The following is an 18526-nucleotide window of genomic DNA, read 5'->3' as shown; positions in this document are numbered from 1 at the left end:
CACCAGGGATATTTCTATTAACACTTTTACTGCCCTAGACCACCAGGGATATTCCTATTAACACTTTTACTGCCCTAGACCACCAGGGATATTTCTATTAACACTTTTACTGCCGTAGACCACCAGGGATATTCCTATTAACACTTTTACTGCCCTAGACCACCAGGGATATTTCTATTAACACTTTTACTGCCCTAGACCACCAGGGATATTTCTATTAACACTTTTACTGCCGTAGACCACCAGGGATATTCCTATTAACACTTTTACTGCCCTAGACCACCAGGGATATTCCTATTAACACTTTTACTGCCGTAGACCACCAGGGATATTTCTATTAACACTTTTACTGCCCTAGACCACCAGGGATATTTCTATTAACACTTTTACTGCCGTAGACCACCAGGGATATTCCTATTAACACTTTTACTGCCCTAGACCACCAGGGATATTCCTATTAACACTTTTACTGCCGTAGACCACCAGGGATATTTCTATTAACACTTTTACTGCCCTAGACCACCAGGGATATTTCTATTAACACTTTTACTGCCCTAGACCACCAGGGATATTTCTATTAACACTTTTACTGCCGTAGACCACCAGGGATATTTCTATTAACACTTTTACTGCCGTAGATCACCAGGGTTTTATTGTCTTAGGCCACCAAGTGATGTTCCTATATACAATTTTAGCACCATCGTCCACTATGGATGCTCCTATGAACATTTTTGCTACTTGAGACCATGAAGATTATAATAACATTAATAAAAGTTTTACTGTCCTAAGACCACCGGGGATTTGTTCTTATTAACTTTTTCACTGCCCTAGACCACCAGGGATCTTCCTATTTATCCTTCCGCTGCGCTTGTGGAAGGGGACCACATCATTTTTCTGCACGGAGGCTGTTAGTTATTTGTCCCTGATTTCTACCATGTGATATCTTCTTTAACGTCGCCATGCTATTTCTCCTCAATTAACGTGGTCGAACCGTTTCCACAGGTCTCCATCATATGAGGCTGAGGTTATGGGCTTCCCGGTGGACAGCGACCACAGTGATCAATCCTTATTAAATACAGAGAAATACACAGGCAGCGCAATCGTGGCTGAGCTGCAATGCTATGAAGTTCTGCATCTACTTGAAAGTTCCTCAATTTTGTGTCATTTAATTTTTGAGCTGACCTAATCTATGGAGGAAACCCCAATTGTGAGAAATGTGAACGAGGGAATCCCCACGCTAGACCCTCCATAATGAGAATAGACAAGGCAAAGTTTCTCTAAGGGATCAGAAAACGAAAGTCTTCAGGGTATAAAATCCCAGATGGAACCTTCAGAGCTCAGACACGCAAGGAGTAGGTCCTCGGACAAGGTCTACACTCACAATGAACACCATAATTGCAGGTAGGACTATGTGAAGATCAGTGGTGACTCTACAAGAGACTATCCGGTCTACGAAGAATAGGTAGCATCCATCGAGAGTGTCCTGGAGATCATGGGATCTTCATTATTTCATGACCTTAGATTGTGAGGAGGGGGTAGCTTTATTCTTCTTTGGTGGCAACAAAGCACTTGCATGGGGGAATAAGGATCAGCTTTCGTAAGTCCAAGTCTTGGAGAATGTAAAAAATCCTTGACTTTCGTTTTATTCTTCTTTTTTTTTTTTTTTTTTAAATTAAGATATACAATATACAAAAAAGAGACCACCAAGAATTAATAAGATGAGAGACAAGCGTCGTTAGACAATCCAGTCTTTTTTCTTTGAGGGTTTGACTTGATAATCTCTTGCTCAAAAGGAAGGAAATTTGCAACTACTAAAAACTGCCCGTAGATGATTGTGGAAGGAATATGAGACAACGTAGAGAAAGAGAAGGGAGTGGAAAAAGCAAAGAGGAGAGACGCCGATCAAGAAAATAGGGGGTGGTGACTGTCGATGAGACAGAGATAGCTGGGAGTAGACATAGACATGAAACGGAGAGAGACATGAAGATCAATTTTTCTTCTAAGACAAGCAAACTTGGAATAACCTTGGTAGGGACTCAAGGAAGGGAGGTCGGGAAGGTTTGCTGTACATACAAGGAGATTGTTGTGTCCTATCACTAATTCATTCCTTTATTTATACAGGTGGATTTTGGTTACCCATAATTTTCTCCGGTATGGTTCTGGGGTGGGTAGTTGAAGGATCACCTGTAGGTACCAGCACTCCACCGAAGAGCGTCAACCTTGGCCATGAATTCGGCAAGACGTTAAAACTGTCCAGGAAGCTCTTACGGGAGAGCAGACTGTTGACCCATCACTATGTAAGTGACTACTATCAGCTGTAACCCTGTATCGGTAACTGCTCAGAGTTTTGGTAAATTTTGTTTGGAGTCGACTTAAGGATTTTTGCTTCACGAAACCTCCTTCTTGTAGCCACGTAATGTATTATGATGAGGTTCGGATTTTTAACTTCCTCAAAACCTGGAATGTTTTTCTGTAATTCTACTCTACAAGTCACAAGTTTTGACCGTGATGCAACGTAATGTTTTTTATATAAGGGATTGTCCACTTTGGGCAGCCCCTTTGTTTTGTCCACATGTGTAAAATGAGTCATTTGGGTCCTAAAGCAATGCCTCTACTGAACACAATCAATATTAGTGATGTTGGGGTTAATTCAGGGTAAAGCGTTACCTTTGGTAAATGAAGAGAACCCTAAAGAACCATAATCATGGACCTTCATTATCTCTGTAGGACATTTTACTTGGGGGTTTGTTTAAAACCTTAACTCTTCTGACTAATTTGTCTGACCTGAAGCTTCATGGAGGCTTGAAACACTTATGCCTTCTTTTTGAAGGTCTTACTTTTATCTTCTCCTCCATCCTTCAGTTCAAGATCTTCTCCAAGCTCGAGTGTTGATGTTCTCCTCAATATTTTTGCTATTTCAATGTCTGTTTTTAGCTTCATGAACACTTTTTCTTTAGATAATCATCTTCATAACAACATTCTGTTTGTGTTTAGCGTATGTGGAAATTGCCTGGGTCCCACCTGGACTTCACAGGAACCTCATTGAACCTCACCTCCGTTGCCGTCAACATTACTACATGGCTCAAGTTAAAGGTGAGTCTTGGCTTTTTCTCTGACCATTCCTTTCTTTTCTTGACCCTTAATGCCTTGGCAACACCTCTAATGTCTTCTACTTTCCTTAGCCAAGTGACCGTCTCAGGTTCCTCAGTGTTGCTCTCCAGGCCTATCCCGTGTATTTGGAGGAGCTAGAGAAATGGGAGAAGGAGGAGACCAATGAAGGCTCAACACCGCCACTCAAAAGAAGCGTCTCCTGCGTACGTCTTGACCTCCGAGATCTTTTGCATCACATTCATAGACAGGTCAGTGAGCAATCACAAGCATAGAAATGGCTAAAACAAATTAATAGGCCAATCTCATCATTATTGGTCACCAGATTTACGTCCATTCAAGGGTTATGACCAGATGGGTGATCTTCTGGCGATGGAGAGTAATCTATCTCCTGAATAAAGGAAATGTTTAATAATGCTTCATCTTTTATAGATGTCATCACTTGGACTCAATCACACCAACGCTTCGCCCCCGGAGAGTCTATGGGGTGGTGCCAACGATTGGCACACCCGCGTGAAAATGTACCAAGTTCTTCGTACCATGGAAAAAACCCTACTTCGGGCGGTGAGGGAGTACACCATATTGCAACGTTTCCATGGTTGAAAGTGGAGATAAGTTTGAGTGTGGGGGGAGGTGTTTGGTTCTCATGTGGGTTCCTTCATCCTCCCCAGTCTATGGATAATACTGAAGATAATACACTATTACCCCCTCATACTGTAAGCTGAGGAAGGTGAGGGGGGAAACTCAGCTGGGAAAAAGCGTGAAAAACTCAGGACAATGACACATTGATAACCTCAAGTATCAGTGTTATTATAATGTACCCCAAGTATCAGTGTCGTTATACTGTCCCCCGAGTGTCAGTGTCATTATCCTGTACCCCCAGTGTCAGCGTCATTATCCTGTACCCCGAGTGTCAGTGTCATTATCCTGTACCCCGAGTGTCAGTGTCATTGTCTTGTACTCCAAGGACCATTTTCTGGTACCAGGGACCTAGTTTCCCAGCTGCTGATCTCCCTCCTTGTCTTCCGCCTCCTCCGTTATCTGCTCTGACGATATTTATGATGTTATTATATGTGATTATTTATTATTATTTATTGCCTTGGATATTGCACTGACATTCGGACAATAAGCCGCCGATGTCCCGGATGCTTCTGAGACGAGTATTGGGCGGTGTGACGAGTATTGGGCGGTGTGACGAGTATTGGGCGGTGTGACGACTATTGGGCGGTATCGTCGCGTCCAAAGCGTTTTCTCGCTGTGTTACTTGTCAGTGAATGAAACACACTGTAATAATGGTTATGGCACTGCCGAAAATCCTAGAAATCTGAAGATTTTATCACTTTTATAGGATATTTTTTTATATTTTTACACTTTTTATATTTATGATATATTTTATATATATATATATTTTTATAGAGAAACTTTTTATTTTATCTACTGTATGTACCCACAACGTGTGTCTCTATACTACAGTCTACCAGGCTACCCAACATGTCCACCTTACCAAACCACGTCCATCGGACTCATCCAGACCTATCTCCAAGGAATCACCGTGTAGACTGTTAAGCTGCCGATACACATTAACTTTAAAGTTGATGAAAAAGTGGACAATTTCCACCAAAAAATATCAATCATTGAGTGAAATATAACAATATATCTGACTGATAAGAAAGAAGGTGCCCCCCCCCCCGACAGGACATCTTTCTGTGAAAGAACATTTCTAGAGAGATCTTTCATCTGTGTATGGAGCTTCACCAAACTTTCAACCATCAACCTTATAAGTCTAAGGATTATGGCCACCTACCACCACAAAGTGCTACCGATGCTCTTCGGACAATCGCGCTCTTGTCCACCATTCCTTGTAGACATTGTCTCCTATGGAGATAAACCTTACGCTCTACTCCACCATTTCCTAGTCTACAACTCTAATCGACTCGACTCAACGTGTTCCACTTCCCAACATGTCAGAAACTCCAAGACCACCTCATCAACTTCTTTTTAGGCTCACATAAACGATCAGATCAGGCCAATGATTCGGAACAAACGTTTTTTTTATGGTTGACCCTCCATCAGTTCTACACGTCACATTCTAGGTTAGACTTTTGCATCAACTCCCATATTACAATTATGTCTCGGTCGGTCAACACTTCCAAATGTCATAGTCTACAACCCTCTTCATCTACAAGTCCCAGTTGGCCAACTCTTCATCAATATGCCCCATATCTGCACACACTTCCCCGATGATGTAGATAACCATCACCAAAACATTGACACGAGTCCTTCATATGTCCTCTTCCCTTATCGCTGTCATGTAAGACGCCCAGTCTGGTCCACCCATTTTCCCAGTTTTGTCCCATGTGGGTGACCAAATCATCTCGTAGACTGGTCTGACCTCAAAGTGGTTAATCACACCATTACACAATCCTGTTTAGTCACAGTCTGAGTTTGTGGAAGTGCTTTTCGTTGTTAGGAAAGCCACTGACTACACATTGGAGCTTTTTTTTTCTCGAAAACTCAGCACTCCATCCCATCATGTGGTTCCAGAGGACTTTGTATTTCTTTTTCAGAAATGTTATGAGATTAATTTATGGTAAATGATGTGTCTGTTACTCGTTATCTTTCATCTATTAGTTCTTGTTTTACTTTTGTTAACTTAAATAAAAAATAAAAAAAAATTTGCATTTGGAAATTTTTGGTCTCTTATTGATGGGTAAAAAAAAACGTGAATGGTTGTGAAAGCCCCCACAATTAATGGGACAAGAAACCCTTCTAGGCTTACACCTTCACTATCATGTTCCTCATCGCCCTCCTTTTCCTTAAAAGGAAGGATACGATGAGAACTTGGAAGATCCCTGCCGGTGGAGCTCAGACCATTTGTTTTTGAGTCACTGAATAATTGGGGGAAATCCTGTGTCTTACCAAAAACACAATTCACAACCCCCCCCCCCAACAAGGACGATGTGTAAAAACTTCACACGGTTGCCCATCCGCCATCTTGTTCACACTTGATATAAGGTTACAAATACGTGGGTAGCGCTGGAGTGGACGGGTAGAAGCCTACAACTAGGATGAGATATCTCACGTCACGTGTCTCCTGGATTCGGAGGGACTGGACTTGATACAGCACATGAAGCTTCTGCTCCTGCAAATGTGATGACCGGTTAGACGACTTCTGTAGGACTTCTGTAGGACCGGCGGTTACAGGATAACGTTGGTATTATGGCGGTCCATGGATGACCAAAGTGAAAGGTGTCGTTAGAGTGTCTAAAGCAAGCAACAAGTATGTACCTGGCACCATTACGGAGGCTTTGTGGTTGGCACTCCATGGGTCTCTATGACAATATCATGGGCACTTTGGTTGGTGCCATACTAGGTCACTGGAGAAGAGACTACATAGGGCTGTGTGACTCGTACAATATGGTGCTCTGTAATATTGCTGGGTGGGGATTCTGAGGTCAGCCATCAATGAGGCCTACGTGATTAGCACTGTATGGGGTCTCTATAGTTAGTAATATATGGGGTCACTTTGATGGCCACTGTATAGGATCTCTCAGATTGGCACTCATATGAGGGTCTCTCAGGTCACCAATATTATGGGGGCTCTGTGGATTATAATATAAGAGGTTGTTATGGACACTGCATGGGGTCTCTGTGTTTAGCACTGAATGGGGTCTCTGGGGTTGAAACGGTTATGGGGGCTCCATTGTTGATAACATATGGGATTTCTGGTTAGCACTGTATGAGGTCTCTGTGGTTAGTAATATATGGTGGTCGCTTTAATGGGCACCGTATGGGGTCTCAAGTTGGAATTGTTATGGAGTCTCTATTGTTACTTATGTATGGGGTCACTGTGATGGGCATTGTATGAGGTCTTTGTGGTTAGCTATATATGGGGTCTCTGGAATTTTCACGGTTATGGGGGATCTGTACTTAGCTATGTATGGGGTCTCTCAGATTTGCACTGTTATGGGGATCTCTCGGGTTGCCACTATTATGGGAGCTGTGTGGACAACAATATATGAGATTGTTATGTACACTGTATAGGGTCGCTGTGGTGGGCACTATATGGGGTCTCTGGGGTTGGACCTGTTTGGTAATATATGGGATCTCTGGTTAGCACTGTATGGGGTCTCTATATTTAGTAATATATCGTGGTCACTTTGGGCATTGTATGGGGTCTCGGATTGGAACTGTTATGAAGTCTCTATGTTAGTAATATATGGGGTCACTGCGATGGGCGCTGTAAGCGGTCTTCATGGTTAACTATGTAGGGGTCTCTGGGATTGGCATTGTTATGAGGGATCTGTTATTGTTAATATATAAGGATGCTGTGGTGGGCACTGTATGGGGTCTCTGGGATTGGAACTCTTATGGGGGCTCCATGGTTGGTAACATATGGGATACGTGATTAGCACTGTATGGGGTCTGTATAGTTACTAATATATGGGATCACTGTGATGGTCTTTGTGGTTACCTATGTATGGGGTCTCTGGGATTCGCACTATTATGTGGGATCTGTGGTTGGTAATATATAGGGATGCCGTGGTGGGCACAGTATGGGCTCTCTGGGATGGGAACTGTTATGGGGGCTCTGTGGTGGGGATTATATGCGGTTGTTGTGGTGGGCACTCTTATGGACCTTCACAGTTGATACTATAAGGGTCTTTGAGGCTTCACTGCTATGTTATAAGGGCTCCTTGATTGGCAATAAATGGGGTCCCTGTTTACACTGTATGGGGTCCCTGGGGCTTGTGATGTTATGGGGGCTCTGTATATTTAGCATTTATGTAGGAGGTACTGCTATGCAGAATCTGTCGGCACTGCCATTATACACAAGATGCGCTATTTAGAGGGATTATCACTAATATGATTGGGGTCACTGAATGTGGCGTATGTCTATTTACCCCCTTGGACAAAGTCCTGCATATCCCCCCCTATTACATGGTACTTAGTGACCACAATGAGTTTTCCTTCTGATATGAGTACCACGTGGCGGTCTTTTTCCCGATCGTACATTTCATAGACGATCTTTATTAATTATTTTTATTTACAATGCGTTAAGTAATTTCACAATAATCCCCCCGCCGGTCACTCATTTGGCTTCTTCTTCTTCAGACGTGACTGCAGCTCCTGCATCATCTGGGGGTGCGGGATCCCGAACCTGTCCATACAGAGAGAGGAGGAGCGTTAGTGCTAGGCCTACGTTCCCCCATCATATTACTCGTAGCTGGGGTATGGGGGGACTTGGTGGAGTTTATTCATATTACTCCTAGCTGGGGTGTGGGGGGACTTGGTGGAGTTTATTCATATTACTCCTAGCTGGGGTATGGGGGGACTTGGTGGAGTTTATGCCTCGGTTAGATCCCAGTAGGGTTTCCCCCGATGGTGCTGATTGCTGGAAGCCGTGGAGGGAATTTTACAGCCCTCAATGTCATTACAGAAGTTATGATTTTCACTGTTTGTCAGCGTCCAGATGAAAACATGAAATTGTTTTTTTCTCTATTTTGAGCTGAGGATTCAACCTGAAACTAATGGTGACATACCCCTTAATATCCCCTTCAAACCCAATAGGGGGACTCAAATATAGTCCTTGCACTCATTCCCATATTGAACTTTCCCAATTCCCCTCCCTATCACAAGTTCTAGGACTTCTGAAATAATGGTATTACATACACAAATCAGGAGTCTCTGGATGAACAAAACTTTTGAAGCAGAACCCTATGAGGTTCCTTGAGTAGATCCTTCCAAGAACTGTAATGTCTACTGGCTAGTAATCCTTACCCAACGTGCCTTGGTATTCCCTTCTTGGGCTTGATAAGGATCTCCTCTGACCCGACAGGTTTCTCTTCCTTCTGTTCTTCTGTAGGATGTGATACGGCAGGAGCCATTGGAAATATTGGCAATTTTCCTGGAAATATTGGTACTCCCATTGGCCGAGGCCTGGGCATTGGCTGCGGTGGTTCGACGGGTTCACTCTCTGATGGAACTTGGCGCTGCCCCTGCTTACGCCGAATGGATGTTTTTCTACGTAACTGCACACGGCTCTTCTGGGCGCTGATGTCCAGTGTATTATGAGGAAACTATAGGCAAAACAACATTTGACAACCGCATTACATAAGGCACTCCATATCTGAAATTTGTCTATACAGAGTCATCCTCATTTTACAGCATGCTGTGAACACCGTAGTCAAAGCAGATAAATGGCCAACACTTACCAGGCTGTTGTCAATGTCATCGTCTTCCTCCATACTTGGTTCCTTCACTGTTCCTCTGATATTCACTAGAGGTTTCTCTTGGTCTTTATTCATTTCAATATGGGTTGGTGGCTCTACTAATTTTGGAGGTATGTCGGTGAGAATTGTGATGACTTGCTTGCTTTGAACTGAACACAAGGCTTCTTCGCTAGAAAGCTGCTCCCCACCTTCAACCGCTTCTTGCTTGATATGATCCATACTTAGTGGTAACCTGATCTCTAAGTCTGATGAACCAAAATGTGCTGTATTTGATAATTCATTGATATCAACACTAGCTTTGTCTTCAGAATGATGGGCGATTATGGACAAAGTTGGTCGAGAAGAATCTTCAGAATGATGGGTGACTATGGACAAACTTGGACGAGAAGAGTCTTCAGAATGATGGGTGACTATGGACAAAGTTGGTCGAGAAGAATCTTGCTCAGGGAGCTTCTTCTCCAGGTCCTTAACAGATTCTGAAGGACCTAACCTTTGGTTCATCTCCTCAGAATCTTCCTTTTCTTCTGTTGTAATAGACTTTCTAAAGAGGTCTTCTCCAGCAACTTCAACGACCTCTACAGTAGACATACTTGTTGAGGCTTCCACTGAGTAATCTGAGCTAATCAAAGACTGGATTTCGGATAAAAGATCCATTTCTTTGGGTTCATAATCTACCAGTAGTACATTTACATTTTCTTCTGCAGTATTGACAATGCCCAAACCAATGTGAGCTTCTTCACTGAAAATTGGAGATGAAGAGTTGAGTTGATTTTCTTCGGGCTCTTGGCTGCGCTCAAAACTGGATCCAAGTTTTTCCTCATGACAGATGTCTGAGGTGTCATTCTGGTTCTTTCCCTGTTCATCTGGAATAACATTATCTGCAATAATATCAACTCTAACCATTGATTCAACTAGTAGATCATGAGCTTTACGTGTGTCCAATATGTCTTCTTTACCAGTACTAGAAACAACGCTAATGACGTCTGTTGTGTGATCTGTCATCTTGACTGAGTGAAGGTCTGATAGGAGAACACCTTCATCTAGAGAATGTTCTGAGGTAGAGTCCAAAATTATGTTAACGTATTCGGAAACAAATCCAGTTTCTGTATGAATTAGAGGCTCGCTGACTTCAAAATTTCCAAATTGTTTTCTAAATGTATCATCTATAGTTTCGGAAGGTCGACTTTCTTCTCTCTCTTCTTCCTTATTTTCTGAAGTCTTCTCCACTGCGTCGCCAGTAATAAGACCTTTCTCCTGTTCATCTGGAATAACATTATCTAGAATGATATCAACTGGAACAGTTGATTCAACCAGTATATCATGAGCTTTACGCGTGTCCAATATGTCTTCTTTACCAGTACTAGAGACAACGCTATTGACGTCTGTTGTGTGATCTGTCATCTTGACTGAGTGAAGGTCTGATAGGAGAACACCATCATCTTGAGAATGTTCTGAGGTAGATTCTAATATTATGTCAATGTATTCGGCAATTGATCCAGTTTCTGTATGAATTACAGTCTCATGGACTTCAAGATTCCCAAATTGTTTTCTAAATGTATCATCTATAGTTTTGGAAAGTTGACTTTCTTCTTTCTCTTCTTCTTTGCTTTCTGAAGTCTTCTCCACTGTGTGGTCAAGGATCAAGTCATTGTAAATTTCTGATGAAGGATCAATTTCTTTCAAGAGAACATTTTCCGTCTCTGTCAAATCATTATGAAATTCAGTAGCTTCTTCTACCTGAGTCTTGGTGACAATAATGGAGGAATAACGGTGTTCTTCAAATGAATGCTCAAGATCTATAATGGATACGAGTTCAGATGAAAAACACATTTCAGGGTAATTCTCCTTAGGTTGTCCCTGGTGTTCGAGAGTTTCGGAAAAAATATCTACAATGGTTGGGTCATCAGATTGTTCTCCATCTTCCAACCATTTATCTGACACCTCTACATTCATAGGAGACTCATTGACTTCATCAGAAGGGTTCGAATTGGATAAAAGATCATCACCTCCTTCCAATGTTTCAGAATATAACTTCAAGGGTGATCCCTCGATTACTTCAATGTTCTCCTCAACAGGAGATCCAGAATCTAATAAAATCTCTGGTTCCTTGACCCTATCTAGAATTTTATCTCCTAATTGGCCATTTGATGTTTTATCTAGTGTAAAAAAAGATTGATCTTCTTCCGTTTGGGCATCTTCCTTTTTATTTTCTGATATCTCTAATATCTCTACTGAGGTATTGTTGGTGTCCGAACCAAAATCAGAAACTTCTATTATAGTCTCAGTGACAGCAATTCCCATGGAAGAATAATATTCTTCCTTGAATATCTGCTCCGGTTCTATCAGTGATCCAAGTTCTACTGAAAGATGGAGACAAAGACTATGTTCTTCAGAGTTTTCATGCTCTGAAGTAATTTTCTCTGAAAAGATCTCTGCAATAGTTTCCTCATTAGAATAACCTACATCTTCCACCTCTTTATCTGACTGGCCTACATTAATTGTAGACACAATCACGTCCACAGAAGTGTCCATACTGGATAAATGGTCATCACCTCCTTCAACTGTATCAGAATAAGATTCTGAGTTGGATCCTACCATCACTTCATTGTTATCTTCAGCTGGAGATCCAGTATCTAATAAAATCTCCAATTCCTTTTCGCTATCTAGATCTTCTAATTCTCCTATTTTCCTTTCTTCTTCCTTATTTTTTGAGATCTCTACTGAGGTATTGTTGGTGTCCAAACCAATATCAGAAACTTCTATCATGGTCTCAGCGGCAGCAATACATATAGAGGAATTACCATCTTCCTCAAATGTCTGCACAGATTCTATCAGGGATCCAAGTTCTTGTGGAAGATGGAGACCAAGACTGCTTTCTTCACTGTTTTCATGCTTCAAAGTTTCTTCAATAGCATAACCTACATCTTCCACTCCTTTATCGGACTGACCTACCTTCATAGTAGACATCATTTCCAAGACTTCCGCAGGGTGATACATTGACATCACTGAATGAAGTTCAGATAAGAAATTTTGGTCCAAGATTACTTCAGAGTGGCTAAGAGTTCCACTGTCCGATGAAATCTTTAGTTCTTTGACTCTTTCTAGAGATTGATCTCCAAAAACTTCATCTGAAGTCAGAGAAGTTTGAATTTCTTCTGGTAGATCTTCTAAGAACTTGTCCATTGAGTGACCTGGTATGACCATATGTTGGAGATCTAAATCTTTAATGACATTGTCAATTTGGAATTTTGATTCTGTTGTATCTTCTAGAATATTGCCTTCTGTAGAACCACAGTGAGGGATCTCTGATCTTTCTATCATATCAGAGACGTCCTGTTCTGACTGACATGTATTGATCACAGACTGGATTTCTGATAAGATTTCAAATCCTGTTTCTGTATGCCTACAGATTCCTTCTAACTCATCATCTGTACCAAGGGCACTTTTTGTATACACAGAAAGACTTTGGTTTCTAGGTTCAGTCTTAGATACAATATGGAGTTGTCCTCCCACTCCATCTTTAGAGTTGACTTCACTTCCAGATTCCTCATAGGGTAACGGCTGCTCAGATGATTCCTTTGCGTTCTCTGTAGGATCTTTTTGAGACCCTGCCTCCTCAAAGCTCTCACTATAGATAATGAGGCCATCATTTTGATAACTTTCTTGTTTATACCACATGTAATCATCCATTTCATGTATCTGGTATTCCTCCGTCACCCTCATATGTTCTTCTACTTGCTCACTTACTGGCCTAATTTCTTTTAAATCTCCTACATCGTGATATTCCTTCCCACCCATGTCTTCTTCATTTTGAGCCTCAGTCATCATGGGACGGTTTATTCCTACAGACCCTTCACTGCTTTCTTCTGATGGATCTTCAGTTGTTTGGACATTGCCAATATTTGATGAGTCGGTCGAGAGATGTCTCTCTGATTCAATACCGATGATGTCATCTTGTATTTGATCATTTTTGGATGTATCCAGCTCTTGGACAGATGCTTGCATGTTTTGTCCATCTGGTGTATACACTGAAACTGTAGCCTCACTTGGTCCAGGTTCACCCTCATGTAAATATAATTTATCAGTCATCGGTGTTATTCCTCCTTCGGTTGAGTCTTCGTCCACCAATGGGAAGCATGATAGTTGAAGTAGTTTCTGCTCACTATCACTATCTTCACTATCTACCTCTGCGTTGACCGGCTGTTTCATTGATTCTGCGTCCTCATGTACAAAGAGATCCACCTTGATTTCTTCACTTGACTGACTTTCGACTTCCTGAGATACCTTAACTTTGAGCTCTGTAAGATTTGATCCTTCTTGGTTTGAAGGATCTGAGACAATCTCATAACTTTTCTCTAAAGGGCCATCAATCTTATCAAACCTCTGTGTACCTTCTCCATGATCATATTCCACCTCACGGTCTACTTCTGAATGAGTCAGGTTATCATGTAATGTGGGCTTTGAGTGCGTGTTTTGTTCCTCTTCACTATCCTGCATCTCCTCAACAGTGCCAACATCATTAGAAAGTTCCTCCAAGGACATTTTATCTGGGAATACATTGGTAATCTCCTCTGATTGAAAGCCTAAAGTCACGCTCTGGTAGGTCACGTCACCTAAGGACTTACATGTCTCTTCATCGGTTTGTGTTGACATTTTGAGGTCATCGTACCATACAGTGCTTCCAGCATGCGGTGCTTTCACCTGATCCCTCTCAGTCTTTGGATCCATCATTGCTGGCTCAATAACTTGGTTGCTGTTTATAAATCCAATATCCTCTTCTTTATCAATTGGTAATTCACCTGATACTGGTCTTGGGTGTAAGTTTGGTGGGTGATCCGTGTATTCAGTGGTTGGTTCCTGTGCCCCCTCAATCTTTATACAGAAAATATCCTCTGACATCTGCTCCCGTTCTTCGATACTGGGGGAGAAGTGAACTCTTCTTCTCATCTTCTCGACTCTCTGACCTTGTTCAGCAGGTTGACTGTCTTCTCCTAATTTGGAAACACTGCTAACCTCATCTGGCTGTTCATTTTCTTCTGAGCTAAGATCCTTCACCTCCTTTTCATCATGGGAAGCCTTTTCTTGATGTTCTTCGCTATCTCCTTGCTTGTTGCAGCTACTTAAATTTCTTTTATCTACATGATTGTTTTTTGGGATGTCTCCAGATTCTAATGTCTCAAACTCTTGATCAATATCTTGAACTAAGTCACAGTGTAACGCTAGCCGAACAGCAGTCTCATGAAGATGCTCCCAAGTCTTCTTTGCCTCTTCTCCTTGATCGCTAGGAGACTTGTCTTCTGCACTAACTGGTGTAACCAACTTCTTATGTTGTCTTTTGATATCTGGTACTTCCAAGTCATCGTGTTCCATTATGAGTGGAGTAGCTAAAACATCTTCTGATGCTTCTTGGTCAAGTTCTTCTGATGTTACTATCAGATGACATACTGTAGCTTCTTCTGAGGCATCTTGAATAGTGATGGTCCTCCCTAGGCTTGGAGAAACATTCACATTACTACTAGAAGTTTCTTTAATTTCGAAATCTAAGTTGCTCCTGGGAACTTGATCTCTATTAGGTGAAATCTCATGTTCCTGATAACTCATTGGTTCTAGGTCCCTCAACAAATATTCAAGCCTTGAAATAGATTTCTTCTCCGTCTTGATCCTTAATTGTTCTTCATACACCAGTGCTTCTTGGTTTACCTTCTGCACCTCTTCATTGACGACTGGTTGGACTTCAGTGTGAAGGATTTCGCCTTTTGTTTTTGGTGGCTTCTGATCATCTGTGGTGGTGGCTTTGCTGTGGCTTTCAAGTTGCTGGTTGAAGGTATCATTGGCATCGCTGATTGTATGATGATAGTCAAGATGTCTTCTTTCTAAATTTTCCTTCCGATGTCTGACCGCTGTCTCCTGTGCTTGGCTCTCAACATCTGAAGTTGGGAATAAGAACATATGAATGTCACCAACCTATGCAGATAATTAGATGACATGAGTTGAAGGACAGATAGGCAACCCATTACGGCTTAGGGTTACCTGATGCAGATATATTATTTTACTACATGGGTGAGAATATTTATTCACTTATTTTTTCTTTACATGGTTTACCTTGCTGGATCATCTTCATACTCTCCTCCGTGGCCTCCAGAGCGGCTTCCTTTGACGATACATCTGGCGCTAAGGTCGTCTGATCTGTACCCTGTCCGAAGGTGAAACCGGTGGAAATGAACAAGGTACAAGAATGACTGATGTGTAGAAGAAAATGTACAACAGTAAACAACGAGTTTAGAGCAGGGACGATCAGAGACAGAAGGGGGCCTCTGTGCAAGGTCAGGATGTGGACCTTTGGGAGTCCAATGGCTCTTTATTTGGATGTGGGAGTGAGCCCCATTACCTCTTGCGCCCCTGTGCAGCTGCACTGGTTGCATCAACTGCTTGTCCTGCTCCGTGTTAGATGCAATGATCTGCAGAGAAGTCATTAATGTAATAAGGGGTGCACGCGTGCTGGGTTGTGCAAAGTGGCTTCGGAGATAAGTGGCAGTTATTTCAGAGGCCATGGACTAACATCCGTCTTCTTCTTCTCTTTTCACACAGGTACATGCTCTTCTCCAGCCTAATTCCTCTGCTTGCTGTATATGTCGCCATCTAATGCTCTGCTCTCCTGATTCAACTAACTGGTAGAATACTCCGCTTGATATTCCTACTTTATCTGTCCCTTTCCACTCAATACTCACATATGTCTGTCCTTTCCCCACTGTAGACTTTATCTGATGTTTAGAGGTGCTAAACTGCAGAGCCTACAGAGTCCTAGCCCTGTCTTTGATCACCCAGCCATCTCCTGGTGAGATGACCAGCTGCTAATTTAGCCACAAGCAGCTCCCACAATGCCCCTCACCTGATGGTTTAGTGTGCCCTATTTAGAAGCTCTTTAAGGGGTGCACGCGTGCTGGGTTGTGCACGCGTCTTCTTGTGCAAAGTGGCTTCGGAGATAAGTGGCAGTTATTTCAGAGGCAGTTAGTCAGGGCAGGAGTCAGGTAACCAACACTTTGACCACTTACTCTCTTTTAACTATGTTTCTGTTAGCTCTCACTTTTTCCTCTATAGTCCTCCACTTTCTAATAACCCTCAAATCACTACACCTAGTAAGAAACTCTTCATCTCTCCCTCCATCCTCCCCATTCATCTCACCTCCTCCTCAGAATTATTCCTCAACATTCAATCCTGGATCTCCAAACACAGACAGCCACCTCATGCTCTCTCTTGCTCCCACCTGCTAACACTTTCTCTGCTCCTCCTCACTGCTGGAGATATCTCTCCAAATCCTGGTCCTCCTCGCCATATCCCCACATTTACTTCTACCTCCTATCCACGACCTTCCTCAAACTGTCGCAACCCTTCTAACCTCATACCCATCCAACTAATCCCCACTTCCTTAGTTGCTCTAACAGGAGCTCAATGGAACGCTCACTCCGTGTGCAACAAACTTTCCTACATCCACGACCTTTTAATTACTAACAAACTTTCCTTCCTCGCCATCACCGAAACCTGGCTCACCCCCTCTGACACAGCCTCCCCAGCTGCACTTTCATATGGTGGATTCCACCTTTCCCACACCCCCCGCCCCAACGGCAAACATGGCGGAGGCGTAGGTTTTCTCCTGTCAGATACCTGCGCTTTCACCTAAATATCACTGCCACCCTCTGTTATACTCCCCTCTTTTGAGGTGCACTGTATGCGCATCTATTCCCCCTCTTACCACCAACTAGCCGTCGTTTACCGACCCCCAGGGCTAGCCACCACTTTCTTAGACCACTTCACCACCTGGCTGCTTCACTTCCTTTCCACTGACATCCCCACTATCATAATGGGTGACTTCAACATCCCCATTGACACTTCACACTCATCTGTCTCTAAGCTCCTATTCCTCACTTCCTCCTTCGGCAGCTACTCATAAAGATGGCCACACACTGGACCTCATTTTCACCCGCCTCTGTTCCCTATCTAACCTCTCTAACTCTCCTCTCCCTCTCTCTGACCATAACCTCCTCACATTCTCTACCCTCTCCTCTCCAAGTGCACAATCCCCACTCCACAAACTTACACACGCTCGCAGAAACCTCAAACACCTTGACCTACACTCACTCTCTGAATCCCTCCTCCCTCTTACAGACATAAATTCCTTACACAATGCAGATGTTGCTGCCGCTTCATATAACACCACAACAGCGGCAGCTCTCGACTCGATCGCCCCTCTCACACATACCAAATCTCGCACAATCAACTGGCAACCCTGGCACACCAAACTTACTAAAGAACTGCGCCGGGCCTCCAGGGTTGCGGAGAGGAGATGGAAAAGGTCTCACTCCATCGAGCACTTCATCGCATTCAAACAATCCCTCACTATCTTCAAGTCCGCGCTCACTACAGCAAAACAAACCTACTTCTCATCTCTCATATCCTCCCTGTCTCACAACCCTAAACAGCTATTTAACACTTTCAATTCCCTCCTTCGTCCCCTAGCGCCTCCTCCCTCTCCTCTCAGCCGAAGACTTTGCCTCATTCTTCAAGCAGAAGATTGACACCATCAGACAAAACTTTTGCCTAAAGTCCACACAGCCCCTCCTCATATCTACTCAACCTTCCTCCTCCAAACCCCACTTCTCCACCATTACAGTAGGTCAAGTCTCATCTTTACTCTCTAAATCACACCTCACCACCTGCGAACTTGACCCAATCCCATCCCACCTCATCCCTAACCTTACCACAGTCTTCATCCCAACCCTAACCCACCTCTTCATTCTGTCACTAACAACCGGTGTCTTCCCCTCATGTTTCAAACATGCTGCAATCACACCCATCCTCAAAAAGCCTTCCCTTGACCCTTCCTCTCTGACCAGCTACCGCCCCATATCACTTCTCCCCTTTGCCTCAAAACTACTAGAACAACATGTCCACCTTGAACTGTCCTCCCACCTCTCCTCCTGTTCCCTCTTCGACCGCCTGCAATCTGGCTTCCGACCGCATCACTCGACTGAAACTGCCCTGACCAAAGTCACAAACGACCTACTAACTGCCAAATCCAGGAGTCACTACTCCATCCTCCTCCTTCTGGACCTGTCATCTGCCTTCGACACAGTGGACCATCCCCTCTTACTCCAGATTTTCTCATCTCTTGGCATCACAGACTTGGC

The 18526-nt window shown here is 43.0% G+C and overlaps 1 protein-coding gene across 4 annotated transcripts in view; it reads right to left on the bottom strand.

The window, feature by feature from the left end:
• Window positions 1-8133: 8133 nt before the first annotated feature.
• LOC141162526 (uncharacterized) overlaps window positions 8134-18526 on the bottom strand; it is a 56564-nt gene continuing 46171 nt past the window's right edge. For 3 of the 4 annotated variants that reach the window (XM_073648721.1, XM_073648720.1, XM_073648718.1), the window contains 4 exons: window positions 15444-15534; window positions 9324-15268; window positions 8890-9188; window positions 8134-8269 (listed from right to left, as the gene is read on the bottom strand). In XM_073648721.1, coding sequence (XP_073504822.1) covers window positions 8197-8269; window positions 8890-9188; window positions 9324-15268; window positions 15444-15534 — 6408 coding nt within the window. In that variant the 3' untranslated portion in view covers window positions 8134-8196. The remainder of the gene's footprint in view (window positions 8270-8889; window positions 9189-9323; window positions 15269-15443; window positions 15535-18526) is intronic. The other variant, XM_073648719.1, reaches the window with a different exon arrangement.

Source organism: Phyllobates terribilis, unplaced genomic scaffold (assembly GCF_046119375.1).
Source record: "Phyllobates terribilis strain yellow unplaced genomic scaffold, ASM4611937v1 Scaffold_9__5_contigs__length_417890890, whole genome shotgun sequence".
Classification (NCBI taxonomy): domain Eukaryota; kingdom Metazoa; phylum Chordata; class Amphibia; order Anura; family Dendrobatidae; genus Phyllobates; species Phyllobates terribilis.
The sequence above is the reverse complement of the archived record's forward strand: the minus strand, read 5'-3'. Positions and strand labels throughout refer to the sequence as shown.